The sequence below is a fragment of the Grampus griseus genome (assembly GCF_964374135.1).
Source record: "Grampus griseus genome assembly, chromosome: 5".
NCBI lineage: Eukaryota > Metazoa > Chordata > Mammalia > Artiodactyla > Delphinidae > Grampus > Grampus griseus.
Window position 1 is genome coordinate 137,784,924 of NC_138998.1, and position 21,300 is coordinate 137,806,223.

Genomic DNA, 21,300 nt, shown 5'->3' on the forward strand with positions numbered 1-21,300 from the left:
TTACAATGTAATTTGATTCCTGATAAGGTTCTTACATGCGTGACATGTGTATGTCTTAGGTTGACTACCTTACACTTAACTAGCTATGGAATCCCATAGTATATTGAAGCCATGTAGTAAATCAGTCTTCCAAAAGATAATGGACATGTGTCAGTTGTAGAAGAAAAAAGATGTAATTTTGTGTTTGTTGTCATTGGCTAATATACAATGAACTTCTAAAAATTAGATTAGCAATAAAACAAAGCCTTAATTATTCAAAGTCAATTTAAGTACTGAAAACACACACACACACACACACACACACACACACACACATTAAAACTACGAGATTAAAGGCACATAAGACCAGAATATCAAACCAGAGTGGATTAGGATATTGGAATATATTTAAATAATTATTTTTCTCTTTCCTTCTGTAGGTGAAGATGACTTAATAGAACTTACCACAGTTACTTTAGAGTCTCCAAAAGCATTGCTGGCAGAGGCCTGACTAGCGGGTAGGTGGTGCATCTTCTTACTCTGCAAAGTCTCTTCAGGCCCCTTCATGACAGCAGTGCTTGTTTGGTTCTGTTTTAAGACACAGCCTGATCCAAAGAGTTCTTCCATTAGACTGCTTTTCTTCTCTCTGAAAGCTGTGTCATTTGCTTTTGTTCTGGAAGATGTACCAAAAGAGGGTTCATAGGTGACAGTAGGGTGCTCCAGCCTCACTTCTCCCCTGTGGCTGTGGTGCTTGCCTGTGCTATGAGTGCACCTCGTGCTGCCTGCATTGGCCAGCCCGCTGGAGGCAGGAAGCCCATGATGCAAGTTTTCGATCGCTTCTGTGAATGAATAATGCTTTCTTTGTCTGAAGGGTATTTTGATATTTGGAGCAGGATTTTTATCTGGCATTTCACCCATTTCACTTATTTCTGGACTTCTTTTAGACTTTTCATTTACTGTATCGTCTTCCTGACCACTTTCCCCTTCGGGATGGATTACTTGAATTCTTTCTGGTGGTAGTTCCTGTTCTTCTTTTACTAAAGTGGTTTTCTTTTCTTGATCTTCTGTTCTCTCTCTCTGTTGTCCAATATTCTCTAGAGATGGCTGTGCTTCTTCTATATGTTCCTCTTCCTTTGATAAATCTGTAGTAGAAAAATAGTTAATTTACTGACGTTTAAAATGAATGGATTTCTATTTCAAGATGGCATGTTGAACACAGTTATTTACACCTACTGACAAGCACGTTACAATGACAAAAAGGAAAGCAAATACAGGGAAAGGTGGTATTAACAAGCTTGAAATGTTATACTTTCCTAGAACATACCAGATAAATGAGAATTATGAAACCAAAAGAAAATGATATTCATAAACTTTGCCAATATGTTATTAATAGGTGTTCAACACCACCAGCTAGAAGTAGTGCCCGTTAAAACAAGAGAATATTTTTTACTCATCCAATTGGCAGATAATTTCCAGAGTTGGCCAGAATATGGGGACATTGGAACTTTGGTTCCCCATTGGTGGCTTTGTAAGCTGGTGTGCAGTTTGGATGGCAGGTTGGTAGTATCTATCAAAACTTTAAGGGAACATGCTCTTAGACCCAACAACTTCACTCGTAGAACCAAACCCTACAAATATACACAAAGATGCGTCTAAGGATGTTCACTGCAGCCTGTTTGTGTTTTTTTTTCCCCCAATAAATTTATTTATTTAATTTTTGACTGCATTGGGTCTTTGTTGCTGCGCATGGGCTTTCTCTAGTTGTGGCGAGCGTGGGCTACTCTTTGTTGGGGTGCGCGGGCTTCTCACTGCAGTGGCTTTTCTTGTTGTGGAGCATGGGTTCTAGGCATGCGGGCTTCAGTAGTTGCAGCACACAGGCTCAGTAGTTGTGGCTCGCAGGCTCTAGAGCGCAGGCTTAGTAGTGGTGGCACACCGGCTTAGTTGCTCCACAGCATGTGGGATCTTCCTGGACCAGGGCTCAAACCCGTGTCCCCCGCATTGGCAGGCAGATTCTTAACCACTGCACCACCAGGGAAGTCCTGTAACCTGGTATAGTAAGAGTGAAACATCCTGAACATCTGTTCAAGGATTCCTGGTTAAAAGAATTAGAGCGCGTGGGATTGTGGAAAATGAGTTACTGAATGAGGAGGTGAGCATGCACTGCCAGGAGGAGATGATCGCAGAATACTGTTGTATGGAAAGATGTCCCTTCCTCTGCAGATCCTTCCCCAGGCACCGAGGAAGCCCTGTGTGCAGCTCTCCCCTCCTCAGAGGACCAGACCCTCGCGGGTTCTGAGCAAACAGCATCGCTAACGGCGAACCGCTCAGTGAGGCCATCGTTTGTGAGGGAGGATGGGGACAATATCGGGTGTGCAAAGAGTTGGAACATTTCCTCATGTGACTACATTCTGGAATAAAATTATTCACTTATACTCTAGGAGAATGAAAATAATACTAGCAGGAGAAAGAAGTATGTTTCAAGAATGGTGTACTCCAATATAAAATAAAAAGTTAAAAAAAAGTAGATTTAAAAAAAAAGAATTAATGCTGAGCCTGGAAGCCAGTCAAACGTACAATTAACTCTAAATAGCTGTTAATATTATGCCCTATGATACCTGATGAGAATGTTAACATTTGAGAACATGGGGGAAAGTACTTATTTTCCACGATCTCCCCAGCCCCGCCTGGCCTCCCCGCTGCCGCCCAGTAGCAGGTCTGGTGCCTCCTCCGCACCAGCTCCTTCCCGGCTCCACGGTCCTCATCGTGGCCGAAGCGCCCTGCCCACCGCCCCCTCCGACACACCACCTCCTACTTCCTCGCCCCCTGTGCGACCCCTCCTCTGGGCCCAGCGTCCGTGGGACCATCTCTTCTCGGGGTTCCACGTGGATCACTTCCTTCTAGTCTCCTGAGCTGCCGTCAGCTCACCCTCAGCCCCTTCCCTGTCCCCTTCTCGGTGGGGACCTTCTTTCCAGCACCCACCGCCCTCTCGCAGCCCCACAGGTCTTCTCCAAGGGCACAGGCTCCGAGGGCGGGGCATCTTGTCCCCAGGGCCCGGAGCAGTGCCTGACACAGCATATGCGCAGAAAATATTTGTCAAGTGAATGAGGAAACTTTCTAGGACAGTAAGAATTACCAAAATGGGGCTTCCCTGGTGGCGCAGTGGTTAAGAATCCACCTGCCAATGCAGGGGACACGGGTTCGAGCCCTGGTCCGGGAAGATCCCACATGCCGCGGAGCAACTAAGCCCGTGCGTCACAACTACTGAGCCCGCGCACCTAGAGCCCATGAGCCACAACTACTGAAGCCGGTGCACCGAGAGCCGGTGCTCTGCCACGGCAATGAGAAGCCCGCGCACCACAACAATGAGTAGCCCCCACCCGCTGCAACTAGAGAAAGCCCGCGTGCAGCAATGAAGACCCAATGCAGCCAAAAATAAATAAGTTTATTTAAAAAAAAATTACGAAAATGGACTAAAAAATAGGTGGAAAATGTAAACTGACCAGTGACCACAGAAGGAACCGCATGGGAGCCAGTGGCTTTCCAGGGGTTCTGCCCACCCTCGGTGTTATTTAAACCTCGTTCTAAAGCCAGCCTGGCCTCACTGCTAAAAGGTGGCCCCTCCCGGCACGGCCCTGGGCCCCTCGGGGGCTGTTCCCGCGGCTGCTCTTTCCAGGGAGGTTGTGCTTGCCCAGCCCGGTGGGGTGTCGCCCAGATGTCCCTTTAGCAATAACTTAACATGGAAACAATGGGGCAGTGTCATCAACGTTCTGAGGGAAGATGATCTCCAGCCTAGAATTTTCTTTCCAGTCAATTATTAATCAAGTCTAAGTAGAAACATGACATCTCCAGAGGAAATGCACACAGATTTGCCTTCCACGCAAGTGTTCTCAAGAAGCCAGTAGAGGTTGTACTCGTAGGACATGATGGCGTTTACCAGAAAAGGGAAGGACACAGGGTAGGAAAGAGATCTGGTGGCGAAGGGGTGACAGGAACCAGCAGGAAGGGTGAAGGGAGGCCCCAGGACCGCAGAGGGCACCAAGGCAAGGGCTTAAGCATTAAGGGCTTGCACCACCAAGCCCCTGCCCCGCTAACCCCCCAGCCTCCAGTGTCCTTGGTCTGACCTGACCACGTGGGGCCTGGCCAAGCTGTCGCCCTCACTATGGTGCCTGCAGCCTGGGTGGGCTGAGGACCCTCATTTCACCACACAGAACCCTCTGCTCTCTCTCGGGGGTCCAGCACACGGGGCCTCTCCCCACACCCCATGTGCAGAGCAGCCCTGCCGCTGCCTGTCTCCGATGGGTCCCCAGCTCCCAGGACCCGGCATGACGTTGGCCCTGGCTGGGCCCCGGTGCCTTCAGGGAAGCTGCGGCCAGCCTGCCTGCTGTGGAATCTTCTTTAGGGGCAGTGCTGCCCTTTACTCAGCTGGGTTTGAGATTGAGACTCAGTTTTTTAAAACTGAACATGTTGTCTAAGAATACACATGGGATCGGGAGTTGTGCGGAAAAGCTGGCATAAAATGGAAGATCGTGGTTGTTTGTGGTGGGCGGCGGGAGGGTTATGGTTATGAAGGGCCCGCAGGGTGTCCCAAGGGACAGTAATGTTCCACGTCTTAAGCAGGTAGTGGAGTTCGTTTTATAACAGTTCTTTAAATTGAATATATATGTTTTATATATACTTTTATACACACACTGAGTAATTCACAAGTTAAAAAAAATAAAGTAAGAGTAAAGGAGAGGGGCTTCCCTGGTGGCGCAGTGGTTAGGAATCTGCCTGCCAATGCAGGGGACACGGGTTCGAGCCCTGGTCCAGGAAGATCCCACATGCCGTGGAGCAACTAAGCCCACAAGCCACAACTACTGAAGCCCCTGCGCCTAGACCCCGTGCTCCGCAACAAGAGACGCCACTGCTATGAGAAGACAGCGCACTGCAACGAAGAGTAACCCGCTTGCCGCAGCTAGAGAAAAGCCCGCATGCAGCAATGAAGACCCAACACAGCCAAAAAAAAAAGTAAAGGAGACTTTTGAAAGTTGTTAAAATTACCTTCATATTTTCTCTTGGAATCCTCTTGGTTTGGTAGTTTACTGATACAGTGAGAACTTGCATGGATTATTTCAATCGATTTTTCTTTATGACCAATGTTTCCTCTTGTCTTTTTACCCTATAATTTAGAAAAGTGGCAAAAACATATTTTTGGCAGTAGAGGTAATTTTAAATTGTGTTTTATTTAATGAATACAAATACTTTTTGTATAGAACAAGTGAGTAAAGCTTATTTTTGTAAAGATATGTTTAATTAGACACTGCAAGAATTCAAATTTGCTGTACCTTAGTTGTCAAAGATGGAACATCTTCCGATATTTGGGTTTCCTGGTGTCGCATACTTGTAAGTGAAACACTTTTCCTTTCTGCTTGTACTGACTTGGTTGAAGAAACTACAGAACAGGTGTATTATATGTAAGAAACATATTTTACATTTGGAAGCAATACTGACTTTAAATGTAAAATAACAACTGAAGTTTGTAATGTAATTATAAAACAAAGTATAGTAGATGTTTTCTAAAGATTTTCAGTAAATGTATAACATTTGCCAGTTTCACTTTTTGCCCTAGCATCTCGCCTGTTTTGTCTTATTTTGGGCCCCAGAGGTTATGGCGATCACAGTGGTAAAGTACCAAAGAAGCAGGCGTTAGGATGGGTCGGCATTGCCATTGGAGGACACGGCTGTCCCTGCTGGCAGAAGGGATTCAGAACCGTAGCTGTGCAGAGAGTGTGCGCCATCGTGTCTCCTGTGTCAGAGCTCTTGGTTGTCGATGGTTGGATTGCCCACGCTAAAGTGCACGAACGCTAAACCTAGTAGTCACTTTCCTTGAAGTGTTATCCCATTTAAATGACCCCACGTTTGATTTTATCATCTTCTCTGCTGGCTGTTGTTCTGGATTATAAACCAAAAGCAAACAAAGGCAGGCAAGGAAATCTGAGGTTGTTGCCTTGAAAAGTAAACACATAGTTACTTGTAGCAAAATGAGAGGCAAGTGTTCCTACTGTGCCTCTTCTGAGCAGAATCTTACGCTGGGAGATCTTGAGGGGGAGGGAATAAGTACATCTTGTCTTCAAGGAAAAGATACTACTCAGCAATAAAAAGGTACAAACTAGTGATAGTAGCACAGCACAGATGCGTCTCAAAAACATGCTGGCCAAGAGAAGCCAGACAGCAAAGAGGACCTGCTGTACAATCCCACTCATGAAATTCTACAACAGGCAAACTGAGCTATTGTGACCGAGGAAATCCGAGGTTGTCTTGGGCTGGGGCTGGGGGACCCCTGACTGCCAGGGGCATGAGGGGGCACCTCCTGAGGAGATGGGTGGGTGTTCTAAATCTTGAGGGAGGTGGTGGTTGCATGGGTATAAGCACTTGTCAAAACCCATGGAATTGCACGCTTAAAACGGGTGCATCGTATTGGGGTAAACTGTACCTAAATAAAGTTAACCTTAAGAATCCACACAGTGGCTAACAGATCTACCTAGAAAGTCCAGTATTTGGCAGACGTTTTGCATCACGTTGAAAGTTACCGTCTCATTCACCCGAGTAGGGACATAAAAGACTGAGTGGAGGATGGGAACACGGGAAAGCCTCTCTATTCTCTTCTAGCTGTTTCAACCGTGTCACAGTTTTGTTATTCTAGAATCACAAAATGTGTCTCAATGCTTAACAAAAACGAGTTTTTAAAATGTCTGTTATCTTGGTGATATAAGTTAGAAAATCTGACTAGATACTTCAAAATAGATTTCGAGCAAAAATAATTAAAACATACTTTACCTTTTGGATAATCTTCTTTGTCACGTAAATTTCTAAGTATCTGGTTAGTATAGATGTTTCTAATTTCCAGCTCTCGACCCTTCTCCTAAAGAGAACCACAATACCAATATTTCTATAATTGTTTGCTTTTATCAACCTTGATTTCTTGTAAAAAAAACAATTTAAAGTGAGCTCAGTGTTCTTTGGATAAAATCTATAGGTTCCAGCAGAAACAGAAATGGGCCATATCATTATATATCATTCCCGACATCAAAAAGCACTAGCTTTAAAAAAAAAAACAAAAACACTAGCTTTTTAACAGAGTAACAAACCATTGTGAGTGGACAATATATATTTTTTAAATTAATTAATTAATTAATTTTTGGCTGCATTGGGTCTTCGTTGCTGCGCATGGGCTTTCTCTAGTTGCAGCAAGCGGAGGCTACTCTTTGTTGTGGTGCGCGGGCTTCTCACCGCGGTGGCTTCTCTTGTTGCGGAGTGCGGGCTCTAGGCACGTGGGCTTCAGTAGTTGTGGCTCGCAGGCTCTAGAGCGCAGGCTCAGTAGTTGTGGCACACGGGCTTAGCTGCTCTGCGGCATGTGGGATCTTCCCGAACCAGGGCTCGAACCCATGTCCCCTGCATTGGCAGGTGAATTCTTAACCACTGAGCCACCAGGGAAGCCCCATTTTTGAATTGGGTTATTTGTTTTTTGGTTGTTGAGTTTTTCCTCACAGTCTCTTTTATTCTATAAGTTCCCACCCTCATCTCTTTTATTTGTTTCACATTGATATTTATTTGTTGTGGAAACAGGGTAGTTTGTGCTGTAGAGTTTGCCACAGTCTGATGTTGCTGATCGCATCCCTGAGGCGTTGCTTATCATGTTCCCCTGCTACCATATTTCTCTTAAATTGGTTGTTAGAGCTAAATATTTAATCATATCTAGGTATGTTTTTTCTGGCAATAGTACTCCTTAGGTGGAGGTGTGTACGTCTGTCAGGAAGTGCATAGCATCGGATGGTTTCCCTTTGTGGCGATCATTGCTCAGATCCACTATTTCATTAGAAGTTCCAAAATAGTGATATTCTCATCCTTTCATTCCTTCATTATTGATGGAAATGCCTTTACAAGGAAGGTCTTCCCTTCTCACAAGTTATTTGGTTACTCTGAGTATAGGAAAGGTAAAAGTAATTGTTTCTTTTCCTTTATTTACCAGTTTTTGAAACAGTGTGCTGGTTCCCTAGCATCCCCTAAAGGTGACTGAGTAATCACTGAGGTGTTTTGTTTTGTAAATATCCTTATGAACTTTCTGATTTCTGTATATTTGCTAAGTTTCAATCCACACAGTTATCTTTACTGATCCTAAATTGCCCCATCTTTGGCCAGTAAGAACCATCTTTGGCTCCTGAATCTCTTTGACATTACCCTAATGGTTCTTTGTAGTTTCCTTGCTTCTCTATATGTCCCAGGCTCACGTAGTATAGTTCATGCTCCAGACCTAGAATTTTTTTAAGGTGCCTTAGTTCTTTTTAGTGGGTTATGGATTTTGAAGATGATAGTATGTCATTAGGGGTATTCATTGTTAGTGAGTGGGTCACATTAGGAAATATGTATTTATTTTTAAAGATAAAAATGTATCATAAAATCATACCTTCACTTCAGTTCACAATCAGGACTACAGGATTTTTATTTGACCTTATCCTACTTCTGTATTTTCTTTCTTCCATCTCCCAAATCCCAGTTCTCAGTGACACCAACATAGTTCATTATGTGCTTTATTCCATAAGATACATACAACAGTCTCAAAATAACCGTACCAACTCTGTCATCAAGAGTGTATTTCACTAGGCATATGCAGTGAAATTGACGTGTTTTAAGTCTCTTGGAATGGTGTCTCTCTGTGACATTATGCCTACACTGGAATACACAGTGGGCTCTTTTTTTTTTTCATTTTACTCTGGATTTTTAGGGAACGTTTTTTGATTTTTTTTTTTACATTTCATTCTGCTTCATAATTACACAAAATATTTACATATTTCCAAAGTCAAATCTACCAAAAAGATATTCAAGGAAATCTAGGTTCTATAGCTGTCCCTTCTACTCTATTTTTTCTCCATTTCCACTATTATCCTACTATGCTTTTTTCAAAATAGAAGCAAATTTGTAGATATATTTGTATTGTCTCCTTTCCTTACATGATGGCATACTACACACTTCCCTCTGCCTTCCTTTTTTCACTTATCAATATATCCTGGCGATTACTCCATATTACAACATAAAGAACCCTCATGCCATTTTACAGATGCACAGAAATCCATTGCGTATATTTACTTTTCTTTTTAAAATAAATTTGGATGTTACTGAATATAGAATTTTGTATCTTTCTTTTCATTAAGCATTTCATTAATTATTAAGCTTTTCTCCTGTCAAAATTGTTTTTTAATGACTGTATAGTATATATGTGCACATGGCTGCATATGAAAGCACAAACTTTATTTTAAAATTCCCTGATTGTGTCTCCATATGTGTGTGTGTTTGCTTTGACCAGTGGATCTTGAAGCCTCTTCTGTTAGATTCTAAGGTAGTTCCTGTAGCCACGCCCATTTTCTGGCATATTCTTCTCTCTGAAGTTTCCTGAGGCTCCAGAGAAGAATGAAACAGAACTCTTTCCCCTGCTTTACAAAGGGAGAGTTTACATCCAACTTTCTTCCCTGTCTCTGAGTGCTCTCAAGGCTCCTGGGAAACCTGTATTTCCTATTTGACATAAAAGCTAAAGATTCTTGTCTTAAAGAATCATGCTTAAGATTTACTAACTGAGGCTTGAACGACCTATATTTCTTAAGTATTTTATCTAGCTTTTCCAACTTGTTGCACATTTTAGAAATCTTGAAGGCAGAAAGAACAAAAGTCTGAAAAGTAAATTTTTTTAATTTTTTTTTTTTTTTCTTTTGGCTGCACTGCACAGCTTGTGGCATCTTAGTTCCCCAACCAGGGATGGAACCTGGGCCCCGGCAGTGAAAGTACTGAGTCTTAACCACTGGACTGCCAGGGAACTCCCCAAAGAAAATATTTTTAATTCTCACTTTTAGGGCAGATTTTTAAAAAATTGAAGTATAGTTGCTGTACAATATTATATGTTACAGGTGTACAGTATAGTGATTCACAATTTTTAAGGGTTAAACTCCATTTATAGTTATTATAAAATATTGGCTATATTCCCTGTGTTGTACAATACATCCTTGTAGCTTATTTTATACCTAATAATTTGAACCTCTTACTCCTCTACCCCTATATTGCCCCTCCCCCTTCCCTCTCCCCCCTGGTAACCACTAGTTTGTTCTATCTGTGAGTCTGCTTCTTTTTTGTTATATTCACTAGTTTGTTGTATTTTTTAGATTCCACAAATAAGTGATGTCATAGAGTATTTGTCTTTCTCTGTCTGACTTTTCACTTAGCATAATACTCTCCAAGTGAGGGCACATTTTAAAAGACAGTTTTGTAAGCATATTTGCAAGTGAGGCCTTAAAATGATTTATGTATATATAAAGTAGATAAGCAACAAGGATTTATTGTACAACACAGAGAACAATATTCAATATCTTGTAATAAACGATAACAGAAAATAACCTGAAAAAAATATAACTGCATCACTTTGCTGTACACCCGAAACTGACACAATATTATAAATCAACTATACTTCAATAAAAAAAATGAAAAAATGAATTTATGGGCTACAAAAATTACTCTAAATATTTTAATGTTATAAGTGAATTTTTTAAATAGAAAAACTTATTTTGGGTTCCACTAAAATGTTAACAAAGTACAATATTACTTCATGTGATGAGATAAAAATGATAATAAGTCTTGTGAATGAATAGACAAGAGTTTTAATTTTTCTAATTACATATTCACCAGGCTGTTAACTGATTCTCATAATTTCAGATCCTCTGTTCATATGGTTGTAGGGAAAAAAGTTAATTTGAGAAAGCTATACTTGAAGTTAAGTAATTCAAAGATATATTAGGCATAAATAGCTCTGATAGTTTGGGAAGCAGCATTTCACAAATTTTGTTACATTTTGCTTTAAAAGAAGTACCTTAAGTTTTTGTTGAAGGTGTTTTATTTCCATTTGCAGAGTCTTTGTAGCTGCTTGAGCTGCTAAGGTCTTCTGGTTCTCAAAGGCCAACTGCCGAGTAAAGGCTTTATTGTTCAGCCTCAGTTGTTTCTCCAAGCTCTGAAAATAGTATATATTTCAACTCTCTGGAACCAGTGTAGTATTATAAAATAATTCGACTCTAATGGAACTAATTACATTTATGAAAAGTGCAAAATTTTAATACAATTTTAGTGGATGGCTTGTCTAGAGGACACATATTAGAACTAAATATTACCACACACACAAAAAGCCAAAAAATTCCAGATCCCAACTCTAGGGAATAAATATCATGTTTCCAGCCTAATGTTTTTTTACACTCTGGAATTTGGTAAAAAAAATTTTTGGAACAGATCCTGAAAAATCAATAAGTAAAATCAACGTTATACTTTACAACTAAACCTAAGCAGTTCTGTTGAAATGAAGTATACCACTAACTTAGCATGGTGCACTCCGTGAAAACCTTTCAAATCTCTCTTGCCAAAGGGTTGACCAGCGTCAGTGCAGACCATCACGCTCGGACTGTGATTCTCAGATAACTGAGACGGGAAGTTACGATGGGGTCTCACAGAGCCACACCACGTGGATGAATTATAAGCCAATGAAACGACTGACTTAGCACAGTAACCATCTATACATACGAAGGACTCACTGTTGCGTATTTGCCTTCTCTGTGGAATGAGAACTGTTTTACTGGAGAACTATTTGAGCGGGTCTTTGACAGGAACTTGGCCAAAGGCCTTTTCTTTCCTTCTTTTCCATAAAGTGTGGTTTCCCTCGTTACAACATTAATACTTTCTCATTAAAGTGGAAAATATGGTAAGCTAATAGGGCGAAATAATCGCTAAAAATCCCATTTCCTAACATATTAACATTAAAAAAAATACCGACATGTTTTGGCCCACAAACTTTTTCTCCCACCAAATGCCCTACAACCAAATGAAATTTCTCATACAACCAAGTGCCTCCGATAAGAAAATAGCTAATTAGTTCTCAAATTCTTTTTGGTTTTGGTTGTAGTTTAAAAACATGAGCTACTTGAACATGTTTGTGTAAAAAATATGTAGATGAGATACAAATACATTTACTTTCACATGACAGACAGATGCTAAGATGGATCCAATCCTACCCGAAAGGCCAAACTTTAGAAGTTTGGTACACTATTTACATGAATGAAAAATGAGGTGGCTCATTATTTCCTGTAGCTTCCATATCCATTTTATGTGAAAAAATTCTCTTTGAAAATAGAGGAGGGTTTCACCAAAAAAGAAATAACAGAAAAAACAGTGGCTGAAATGAACTTGATATCTTATTATTATTTCAAGATCATTGAAAATACTTGTCTCTCACCTTTAGGGAATTAAACAGTAAATCACTTCCATTTGTGTTTATGTCCATAGAGACCGAAACTACCTAATGTAAAATAGGCAGAATTCTCAATATGATCAGAGTGTTCTCCCAAATCATCCCTTGTAATGTAATCCCCAGGCTTTTGACCACCATGTACCCTTGAGGATTATCTATCTATTCATTTCTAAAATTATTTAAATTCCCTTTCCCTATCTGTCCCCAGGAATATTACCTGGGGAAATTTTCTATTTCTAGGACATTAGAAATGTCTCGACAGACTGATGAGGGACAGAACAAGGAGGGGGCTGGCGAGGAGATGCACTCAGGGTTTAGGGAAGTAGCCTTTTAAGAAGGCAGTTTGGAGTAGAGGCTTGCTTTCTAGGAGAGGTTTCCCACAACACAGCACAGCACAACCCCCTTCAGCATGTGAACAAACTCCCTTGACCTCAGCAGCTGGACTGCCTGAGAGATGGTCATTTCCAGATAAATGAGCCCAGCCGTAGCTAAGCAGAACCGCACAGGGCCTTCCCAGGACAGAACCCCTCACCCCACCCCCTGCAGTGTCCTCCACCTGCCTCTGGTCTGTAGAAAAGCTTTATCCTCTTAGGCCTTTCCTGAGTTCCAAAGAGTAAATTTAATCAGAGAAATGAGAAAATGAAGAAAGAAAGGAAAATAGTCAAGAAAGACAAAGTAATAACAGTTTAGCCATTAAACAAAGTAAAGGAACTTTAGTCCCTCCTCAGGGCCTACAGTTAATATTCTGAGCCATGTCCTGTGAGCTGTTCTGTAGATACTGAAACCCTATCAGGTAGAAGAAGTTAACTGCATGCTGCCCACCAGCATGGAGACTGCAGTCGGGTTGGAACCAGAAGGCTGATGATACTGACTCCCGATTACCTCACCACCAACCAATCAGAAGAATGTCCACGAGGTGATCACACAGCCCACATCCCCCCTCCCTCACCCTGTCTTTAAAAACCTTTCCCTGAAAGCCATCAGGGAGTCTGGGCCTTTTGAGCACTAGCTGCCTGGACTCCTTGCTTGGTGCTCTGCAGTAAACACCGTCCTTCACTGCAGCCCAGTGTCAGTAGATTGGCTTTACTGTGCACGGGCAAGCGGACCCGAGTTAGGTTGGGTAACATAGCCACAGGACCTCTCGCTCAGTGCACAACAGAAGGAGCTGTTTCTCTCTCTCCTGTGCCCCTCCCCTTCCCCTTCCCCTTCCCCCCCCCCCCCATCAGACACCACCATCCGTGTGCTCTTGCTCAGCACAGCAGCTGGTAGTGCTTCATCCCACAGGCATATATGATGAATGTGCACCCTCTCTCTATTAACTTTGGAAACTTAACGTTTCTAGACCTCTGAAATACAGACCTGTATTTGTCTGTCATTCCCCTCCATTTTTGTTGTAAGAACAGACAATCTTTGAGTAAGCTCATCCCTCTCTGCAAGATGTTTGTCTTCAGAAAGTTTCTGCAGTGCCTGCAAGGCATCTTTAGTCTTCAACAGCTCGCTGTCTGTTTCTCTAAGTTTCCCAGACACGGCTCTTTCCTTTCCCTGGGATTTCCTGAGTAGCTGCCTTAAAGTTTTTACTTCGTTCTGATGTTTAACCACAATTTGAGGTAGATTATTTTGTGAATTCTCATATTTTCCTATAGCTTTCAAGTGCTTAAGCTGGAGTTGTTTCAGAAATTGGTTTTCTGCGACGGTGGCCTCCAGCTTGCGGTGTAGATCGGCTAATTCATTTTTCAGTTCTTTAATTTTGTGAAGCCTTGCTGAGAGTATGCGGTGAGTTATGGCATCTCGTCTCTGGGCAGCCACATTGATCTGAGAATTTAAAAATGGTGCATTCCAGTTGTGCTTTTTCTCCACCGCGATCTCCTTCTGGCCTGTGTAAGCAGATAATCCAGTTTGTTACTAGTAATGTGTATATAGATATGTAGATATGTAAATATACAGGCGTGTGTAATGCCCCCCGCCCCCTGCCCTCACACATATACATACACACATGCCAACTAGAAGGGGAAGGAACTAACACTGAATGAACACCCATGCTTTAGGCTGGGTACTTTATGTTTAGGTATCTCATTTAATACAATCCTTTAACGTCAGTAGTCTATTTTAGAGCTGGAGATTATAAGTCATTTTTCAAAGGTTACATAACCACAAAGTGACATAAAATGAACTGAAAACCAGGTCTTCTCTGACTCTAAAACCTGTACTTATTTCTATCATAAAAGGTATACTGAAAATCATAATACTCGATAACATTTACTAAGGGTTTACCATATGTGAAGCATTGAATTAAATGCTTTATGTAGATTATCTGACGTAATTCTTCCAACAAAACGTTACAAGGCAATCACAGTGTAACATTAGAGCCTAATGTTATATATATGATGATCTCATATATTTAAAAAGAACCTTAAAAAGCCATTAAACTGCTTAGAGTATTCATATAAGGATTCCATCTCTCAATAAACCCAACACAACCAGTTTTTCCTCTGTTACTTTTGAGTGAGCACTAAATTAACCAGTTAGATGGTTTGTATTTGGGATTCTATTTTGAACAAAAAGCATCTAAACGATATTACACGAAGCTTATGTAACCGAATTCGAGTATGTCAAATGTATGTGTAACCTCATTGTATTATTATCCCATTTTAAAGATGAAAAAACTGTGCTGAGTGATGTCATTTATCAATGGGCACACAACTGGTAAGTGGTGAGACAGACTCACGTCTATGTACCTTTGTCACTGCCCCATATGTATTGTATGTGCATCTGTATGATATTCATATGTGCATCTGTGTATGTAACTATATGTGTGTGTGCATGTGCACATATTAGTATATCTATACTCTGAGAAAGAAAGAGATTGAAACTGGATTCTAGAATCTGAAAAAAATATTGTCCTCATCGTGGAGAGAGAAAGGCTCTTAGTGGCCAGTGTCATTGGAGTCCTAACCCTAAGCTATTGGCCGAGTGTGGACACATCATCTGAGACATGGCTTATTAGCATGTTTGGTCTAGGTGGTGGGAAAGGCATTTCTGCCTGTGATGGAAACAATGAGTCAACAGAAACAGAAGATGCTTTCTGAGGATAAAGCATGTGAATCTTGAGCATGACAGACCACACAGATTTCACAATGATCACAGGATCAGTATCAAATCAATAACCAATGGACTGTCTTTACAACTATGCCTCCAGAGGTTTTTATTTTCCCACTGGGAACAATGTAGTAGGGGCTAAGGTTGAATACTTGAGTATCTTGGAATAGACTTTTGAGCACACTGAAAACTGGGAAGCAGAGGTCAGACTCTTAAGACACCTACTAGAAGGCCAGAGAAGAGGTGTCTGTGGTTGTATCAGGCCGGATACTCTAATACCTTGGGCACTGGCTGGGGGAGTTCTAGACCCAGGCAGTGTGGATCAGGCTGGATGAAAACAGGGGTGGCTGAGGGCTCTCAGGCTCCACACCATGTCCGGCATGATTGAACTTGACCCCAACTTGTAATGCCTTCCAGCTCTTGGGTGGTGTGACAGTGGAGGAGAAAGAGATTCTCCTGAGCCTGGAGGGATGAGGGGTGGTGGGTTCCGTGGGCACTGGAGGCTTGTGTCCCCACCTCATGCTGGACTCGAGTGATGGGAGGGCAGAGTCAGCATGAGTGGGGACTAAACCCCACGGGCATGGGGCACTGGCCAAGGCCCCAGGTCGAGATGTGCACCGAGGGCCTGGGTGCTTCGAAAACAGGAGGTGTCAGCCTTTTAAGGATCACATGGGCCTGGACAAGAAACAGACGTGATGAAAATGGAAGGGCCAGAGACCCTTCCCCAAACGTCCTTGTCTGTGTAAGGCCCCCCATACGCCCTTCATTCCCCAAACATGACTGAGATTCAATGTCTTATCTACCCTAGTGGGTGCGTGTGAGAGAATGAACCAGACTGTTTTGCTTCAGGAAGGTAAATATCCCACTTGCATTGGAGTGATGTAGAATGAATCCATACTATATATGTCATGCATGCTTGTATAATAATAAAGGTTAGGAAACTTGAAATAGGGTTTAATCCTTAAAGATTTGTATCTCATTATCCTAACCTATACGTAAGAATGGTAAAGCTTACAATTTCTGTCCCATTTCACACAATAAGGCAGATTTAGCTGAATGATTTAGCTATTCTTAAGATAACTAATTGTTAAACCACAAAGCTAAAACACTTAATTCACCAAAAACATGTACATTTAAGTCCATGTTAGCCAAAAAGGGACTCTTCTCATTGCTTAAGAGTAGGCATGCTTCCTACTACAAAGAGTGAACTGTGTTCTTTTGAATAGACCTAAGGACAGCCGCGCACTCGCCTCTTCACCGGCTCCAGCCCGTCCATTTCCCCAGGTGCATATCCTCATCCTCAGCCCCGCCTTTTTTGGTGTGTGTGTGCGGTACGCGGGCCTCTCACTGCTGCGGCCTCTCCCGTTGCGGAGCACAGGCTTCGGACGCGCAGGCTCAGCGGCCATGGCTCATGGGCCCAGCCGCTCCGCGGCATGTGGGATCTTCCCGGACCGGGGCACGCACCCCTGTCCCCTGCATCGGCAGGCGGACTCTCAACCACTGCGCCAACAGGGAAGCCCCTGCCCCTCCTTTTAAAAGCACGATTGTCCTCCTGTCTCACTGCTGTACCCATGCTGTCTCTTCACCCGTTTTCCCTGGCCCCGTCGTAGCCCCGTCTCCTGGTCACTTTCCTCTTTGGCCTCTCGGTCCCATTCTGTTCGCGAAGTCGTCCACACCCTCAATCTGGTTCTGGTCCTTAGCCTGAGCCACGTCCCTGCTGGCGCTGGCTCTGTCCTCTGCCAGGTTCTCTCTGTCTTCCAGGTCACCTTAAAAGACGTAGCTCACTTCCTTCAAGGACCAGGGTAAGAAGAGGTTTAAAGGCAGGCTTTTCCCTTTCCTGTTCTCCAGAGCCCTGGCATTAGTGTTGGAGAGGGCATCCCCTCAACCCCACCGCAGGGCTTCCACCTTCCCCCGACTAAAGACAACAGGGCAAAAGCTGTCCAGAGCAATTGAATGCAGTAGAATAACTGTTTTCTGTATACCAGTTTTGGAATGACTATCACATAGTTTAGCACTGTATTGACAAAACACATCAAGGAGGGATATATAATTGAAGGAATTCTGAAAGTACATTTTTCTACAAAAGGAAGAAAAATCAAATTATAGGAATATATTGTTCGCTATTTACATTGATTTAAATAAATCTCCAATATCTGACCAGAGCAAATATTCTATCATACTGAAGTCCTCTTTTTATCCCTATAATTTTTCTCTATGAAATGTTTTTCTGCTATAAAATTTGCTTTTCTAAGATGGGAATTGAAAATAATCTCTGATGTTACTATTCTTGAGTGAATTCTGGGTCTGTAGTGGTGGTTCCTGATCCAGTGTTACCAGCCCCTGAGGGTCAGAGGTCTACTTTTATATATAAGAAAGCTGAACAGAAATTGAACCTTCACTGGAGAATGGACTGCACTGGCTAAAACGTAACGCCTTTTTGCTTAGAATTACATTAACCCAGCATTAATTCATCAATTACTTGCTGATTAAATTTTTTTGGCAAACACTTGCAAAACATGAGCTGGGAGAGAACAAAAGAATAAACCAAGAGACACTTTTATCATTCTGTGACAAAGCTTGATGTTACAATGAGTGTTTTAAGGTCATCATACACCAGTACGAGGATCCTCAGGGACATATAATTTGGGTTAATGATGCAGCCAAGATTTGCTTAAAATAATTTCAGAGTATTTATACACGAAAGCGTACCCAAGGGAGAGCAAGCCCTCACTCGGATCATGGAATTTAGGTTCTAGTCCCCTGTGAAGTGACAGTTCATTTAGGCTGCTCCCAATTTATGAACAGGTATCTTGCATAAAGGACACAATAAATATTTGCGGAATAAATAAATGAGGAATCAGTTTTTAAAAGTCAAATTATAAGGTGCTTAGAACTCAAAATACAGTTCGTTTCTTGTAGAAATGGTTTTATAAATGCTAACTGCATTCTCACGCAGTCCCACAAAAGCCCAGACTCCATGTAAGATGTAGTATATCGTTTGAGGATTTCTTGTCATAAACCCCTGGGGCCAAACTGTTTCTGAATTTTGGGGGGTTTATTCTTCGTGATGCATATATAGTATTTTCCAAAGTACGCCCAGTAGGGCTGGGGACATCACACTTTGTTTTTGTAATGAATATTTTTGTAGTGAAATTTATATGATTATATTTTGCACAAAGTGAAATAAATAAAGATGAATCTCATGTCAGTTCAAATCAGGTTTTTGTTGCCAAATCAGTGTTGGTGCCAAAGATATAAAAAAACGTTTGGTTTTCAGAGTTCCGTAAATTTCAAATGTGGCTGAGGGAGTATGACTGTAGAGCCTGTCCATGATGTATGTGCTGTTGTGATTATATCTACAAATGCCCGAACAGACTTCCCATGGCAGAGTCTTCTGCCCTGGGCCTTGCCAGGATGTGTGGGACTTCCACCTCTCCAGAGAAAGGGCTGTTAACCTTCCGAGAATCTGGATGAAAACTATGGGTCCTTCTCCCTAGAAAGTTCACAAATGCAATTAAATACACACAAAAATGCAAAGGATTCCCTGGGGTTTGCAGATGTGGGTCTTAGACGAAGAATCCCTGCTCTACAGCTGGGAAGAAGGGCAATTGAAGATTGTAGATCTTCACTGGGGGTCCTAGGCACAGCTGGTCATGGCAGGCTGGGGATGGGAGGCAGGTACTGGGTAAATGTGACACTACATGTGCTCCAGTTAGAGTAGGCTCTTAATTATTTTCCAGCTACTGAGTGGGCAGTTCTGATAGTCACAGTGGAAAAAGAGTTCCAGCTGTTTCTACATAGGGAATATTTATAAGCCTAGGATTGCCTGTCTGGGAATAATAACCGCCTGGGCAGGGGGCGGGGAGTGAAGAGGTCTAGGATGTTGCAAAGCTAATCCCAATTCGGATAGCTAGGAGCTGATGGAGTCCTTTTAAAATCCACAGGGAAATGACATTATTAACAGCCTCTTGAACCTTCCTTGTTTCTAAAGAGCATCTTTGCCAATATGCCTCACCGGATGTGAAGACCATCTTCCTGGGGTGCTGAGACAGATATTTACATTTCATTGGTGATTGAAACCTTGATTCTTCAGCTGAGATGAAAGGCAAGAGGCCAGTGAATTCCAAGTACTGTGGTATTCTGTAACAAGTCCACCTGTTAACTAAAAACCGCAAGAGGGCTAGGCTTTATGTTTTAAGCCTAACTTTCTGTTATTTTGTAATTATCCTTAATTTCTCTATTTCCCATTCCTTCTATAAAAATTCACTTATAATGTGTATGATTTACAATCTGGAAAAACAATAAAACTGAATATGGACCACTTCAGATAGTAGTGCATTAAATAATAATGTCATTATAACCAGAAATTTGGTCTTGGTTGGGAAGTTTTGCTTCTTACCTTTAGGTTGGGAGATTTTAGAAACATTATACTTTTTCTTCTCCTTTTTTGCTTTCACTACAGGCTTCTCTAAATAATTCTTTTTAGCCGCGGTTTCTGAGCATTCAGAGAGAAAGTCTTCTGAATAATCGTAGTGAGAACTTGAACTTCTGCAGGAACACTGAGATCTGCTGTAATCAACACTCTTGTCGGAATCATTGCTGTTCCTGGGAAAACCTGGGCGGCTGCTCTGGCATTTTGCAGACCTCCTGCCGTTTTCTAAGGCCACACTGGGGAAATGTCCATCTAGATTCCTTTCTGTTAGATCAGCCAATGACATAGTAAACAACCTAATAGAAGAAAGGTATTTTTAGATTTATAGCTATTGACATTGAAATGAACCTGTGCTTTAATATATTTAACTATAAATGAATAATTAGGAATACAAAACAACACATTATTTTGAAGTATTTTCTGGAAAAATTTTCAGTTTGGTTTTTATATTTTTTTCTACCTAAAATGTAAGACTCCTGAGACTGGACTTTGGGGAGATTATATTCACAGGAAATATAAAGTTCACATCAGGTGACAACAATGACAACAATTTAAAAGTTAGTGAATTACAGTCTCATTCTCTAAGGCTGGCTGTTTTGTTTTTTTTTTAATTGAAGTATAGTTGACTTACAATGTTGTGTTAGTTTCAGTTGTACAGAAAAGTGATTCAGTCATATGTATACATATATATATATATATACATATACATATACATATACATGCTAGAACAAAAAAAGAATGCTCTAAGTCCCCAAACCAGTTCTATTCCCGAATCTTTCTGTAAGAACCGCTTCGAGCTTCCTTAGACTCAGTCTGAACTGTGTTTGGCTCTGGGAAAGGGTGATCAGGCACTGTCTGGAAGATACCAAGGCCTCTCCACTGGTTATCAAGAGGCAGAAGTAGCCCCTCACTGTAGTCTACTGGATGCTGAGGGTCACCTAACTGCAGACATTCATTCAGCTGGGAAAACAACCGGGTGATTCTTCCATGTGTAGTCAGTCACTTTTCCTTCCGCAGAGAGTGATAAAGAAGGGAGTTACCACGTACCTTTCTGAGGCTGTCTTTGGAACGCACACAGCATGGGGGGCAGCTTCTAAGGGCCTCCGCTGACTCCCACTTCCTGGTATAATCCCGTCCCCTCCAGTGTGACTCAGGTATCGCTTCCAAGGTAAGGTAACTAAAGGATTCTGACTTCCTTCTTAATCACCCTCGCTTTTTCTCTCATTTGCTCACATTGATGGAAGCCAATTGCCGTATTGTAAGCTGACCCACGGGGAAGCACACATGGCAGAAAACTGAAGCCTCAGGCCCACAGCCAGGGAGGACCTGAGGCCCTCCGTCGATCGGGCTGCAGGAGCGGAATCCTACCACCAGCCATTCGGGTGAGCTTGGAACTTCCCCCCGAGTCTGGAGGTAACTGCAGCCCCAGCCGACATGCTGAAGCAGCCTTGCGGGACATCCTGAGCCAAAGGACCCAGCTGTG

At 42.1% G+C, this 21,300-nt stretch overlaps 1 protein-coding gene across 2 annotated transcripts; it reads right to left on the bottom strand.

Moving 5' to 3' along the window:
- Nucleotides 1-387: 387 nt before the first annotated feature.
- LCA5L (lebercilin LCA5 like) lies at nucleotides 388-20,103 on the bottom strand (the record flags this gene model as incomplete). 2 transcript variants are annotated; one of them, XM_082654610.1, is made up of 8 exons in its annotated part: nucleotides 388-1,121; nucleotides 5,020-5,137; nucleotides 5,304-5,410; nucleotides 6,796-6,880; nucleotides 10,868-11,005; nucleotides 13,649-14,163; nucleotides 19,401-19,547; nucleotides 19,785-20,103. In XM_082654610.1, 8 exons carry the CDS (start codon nucleotides 20,101-20,103, stop codon nucleotides 388-390), a joined length of 2,163 nt encoding a protein of 720 aa, XP_082510736.1. The 2 variants fall into 2 exon arrangements, with proteins under 2 accessions (XP_082510736.1, XP_082510737.1); XM_082654611.1 differs by lacking the exon at nucleotides 19,401-19,547.
- Nucleotides 20,104-21,300: the final 1,197 nt, after the last annotated feature.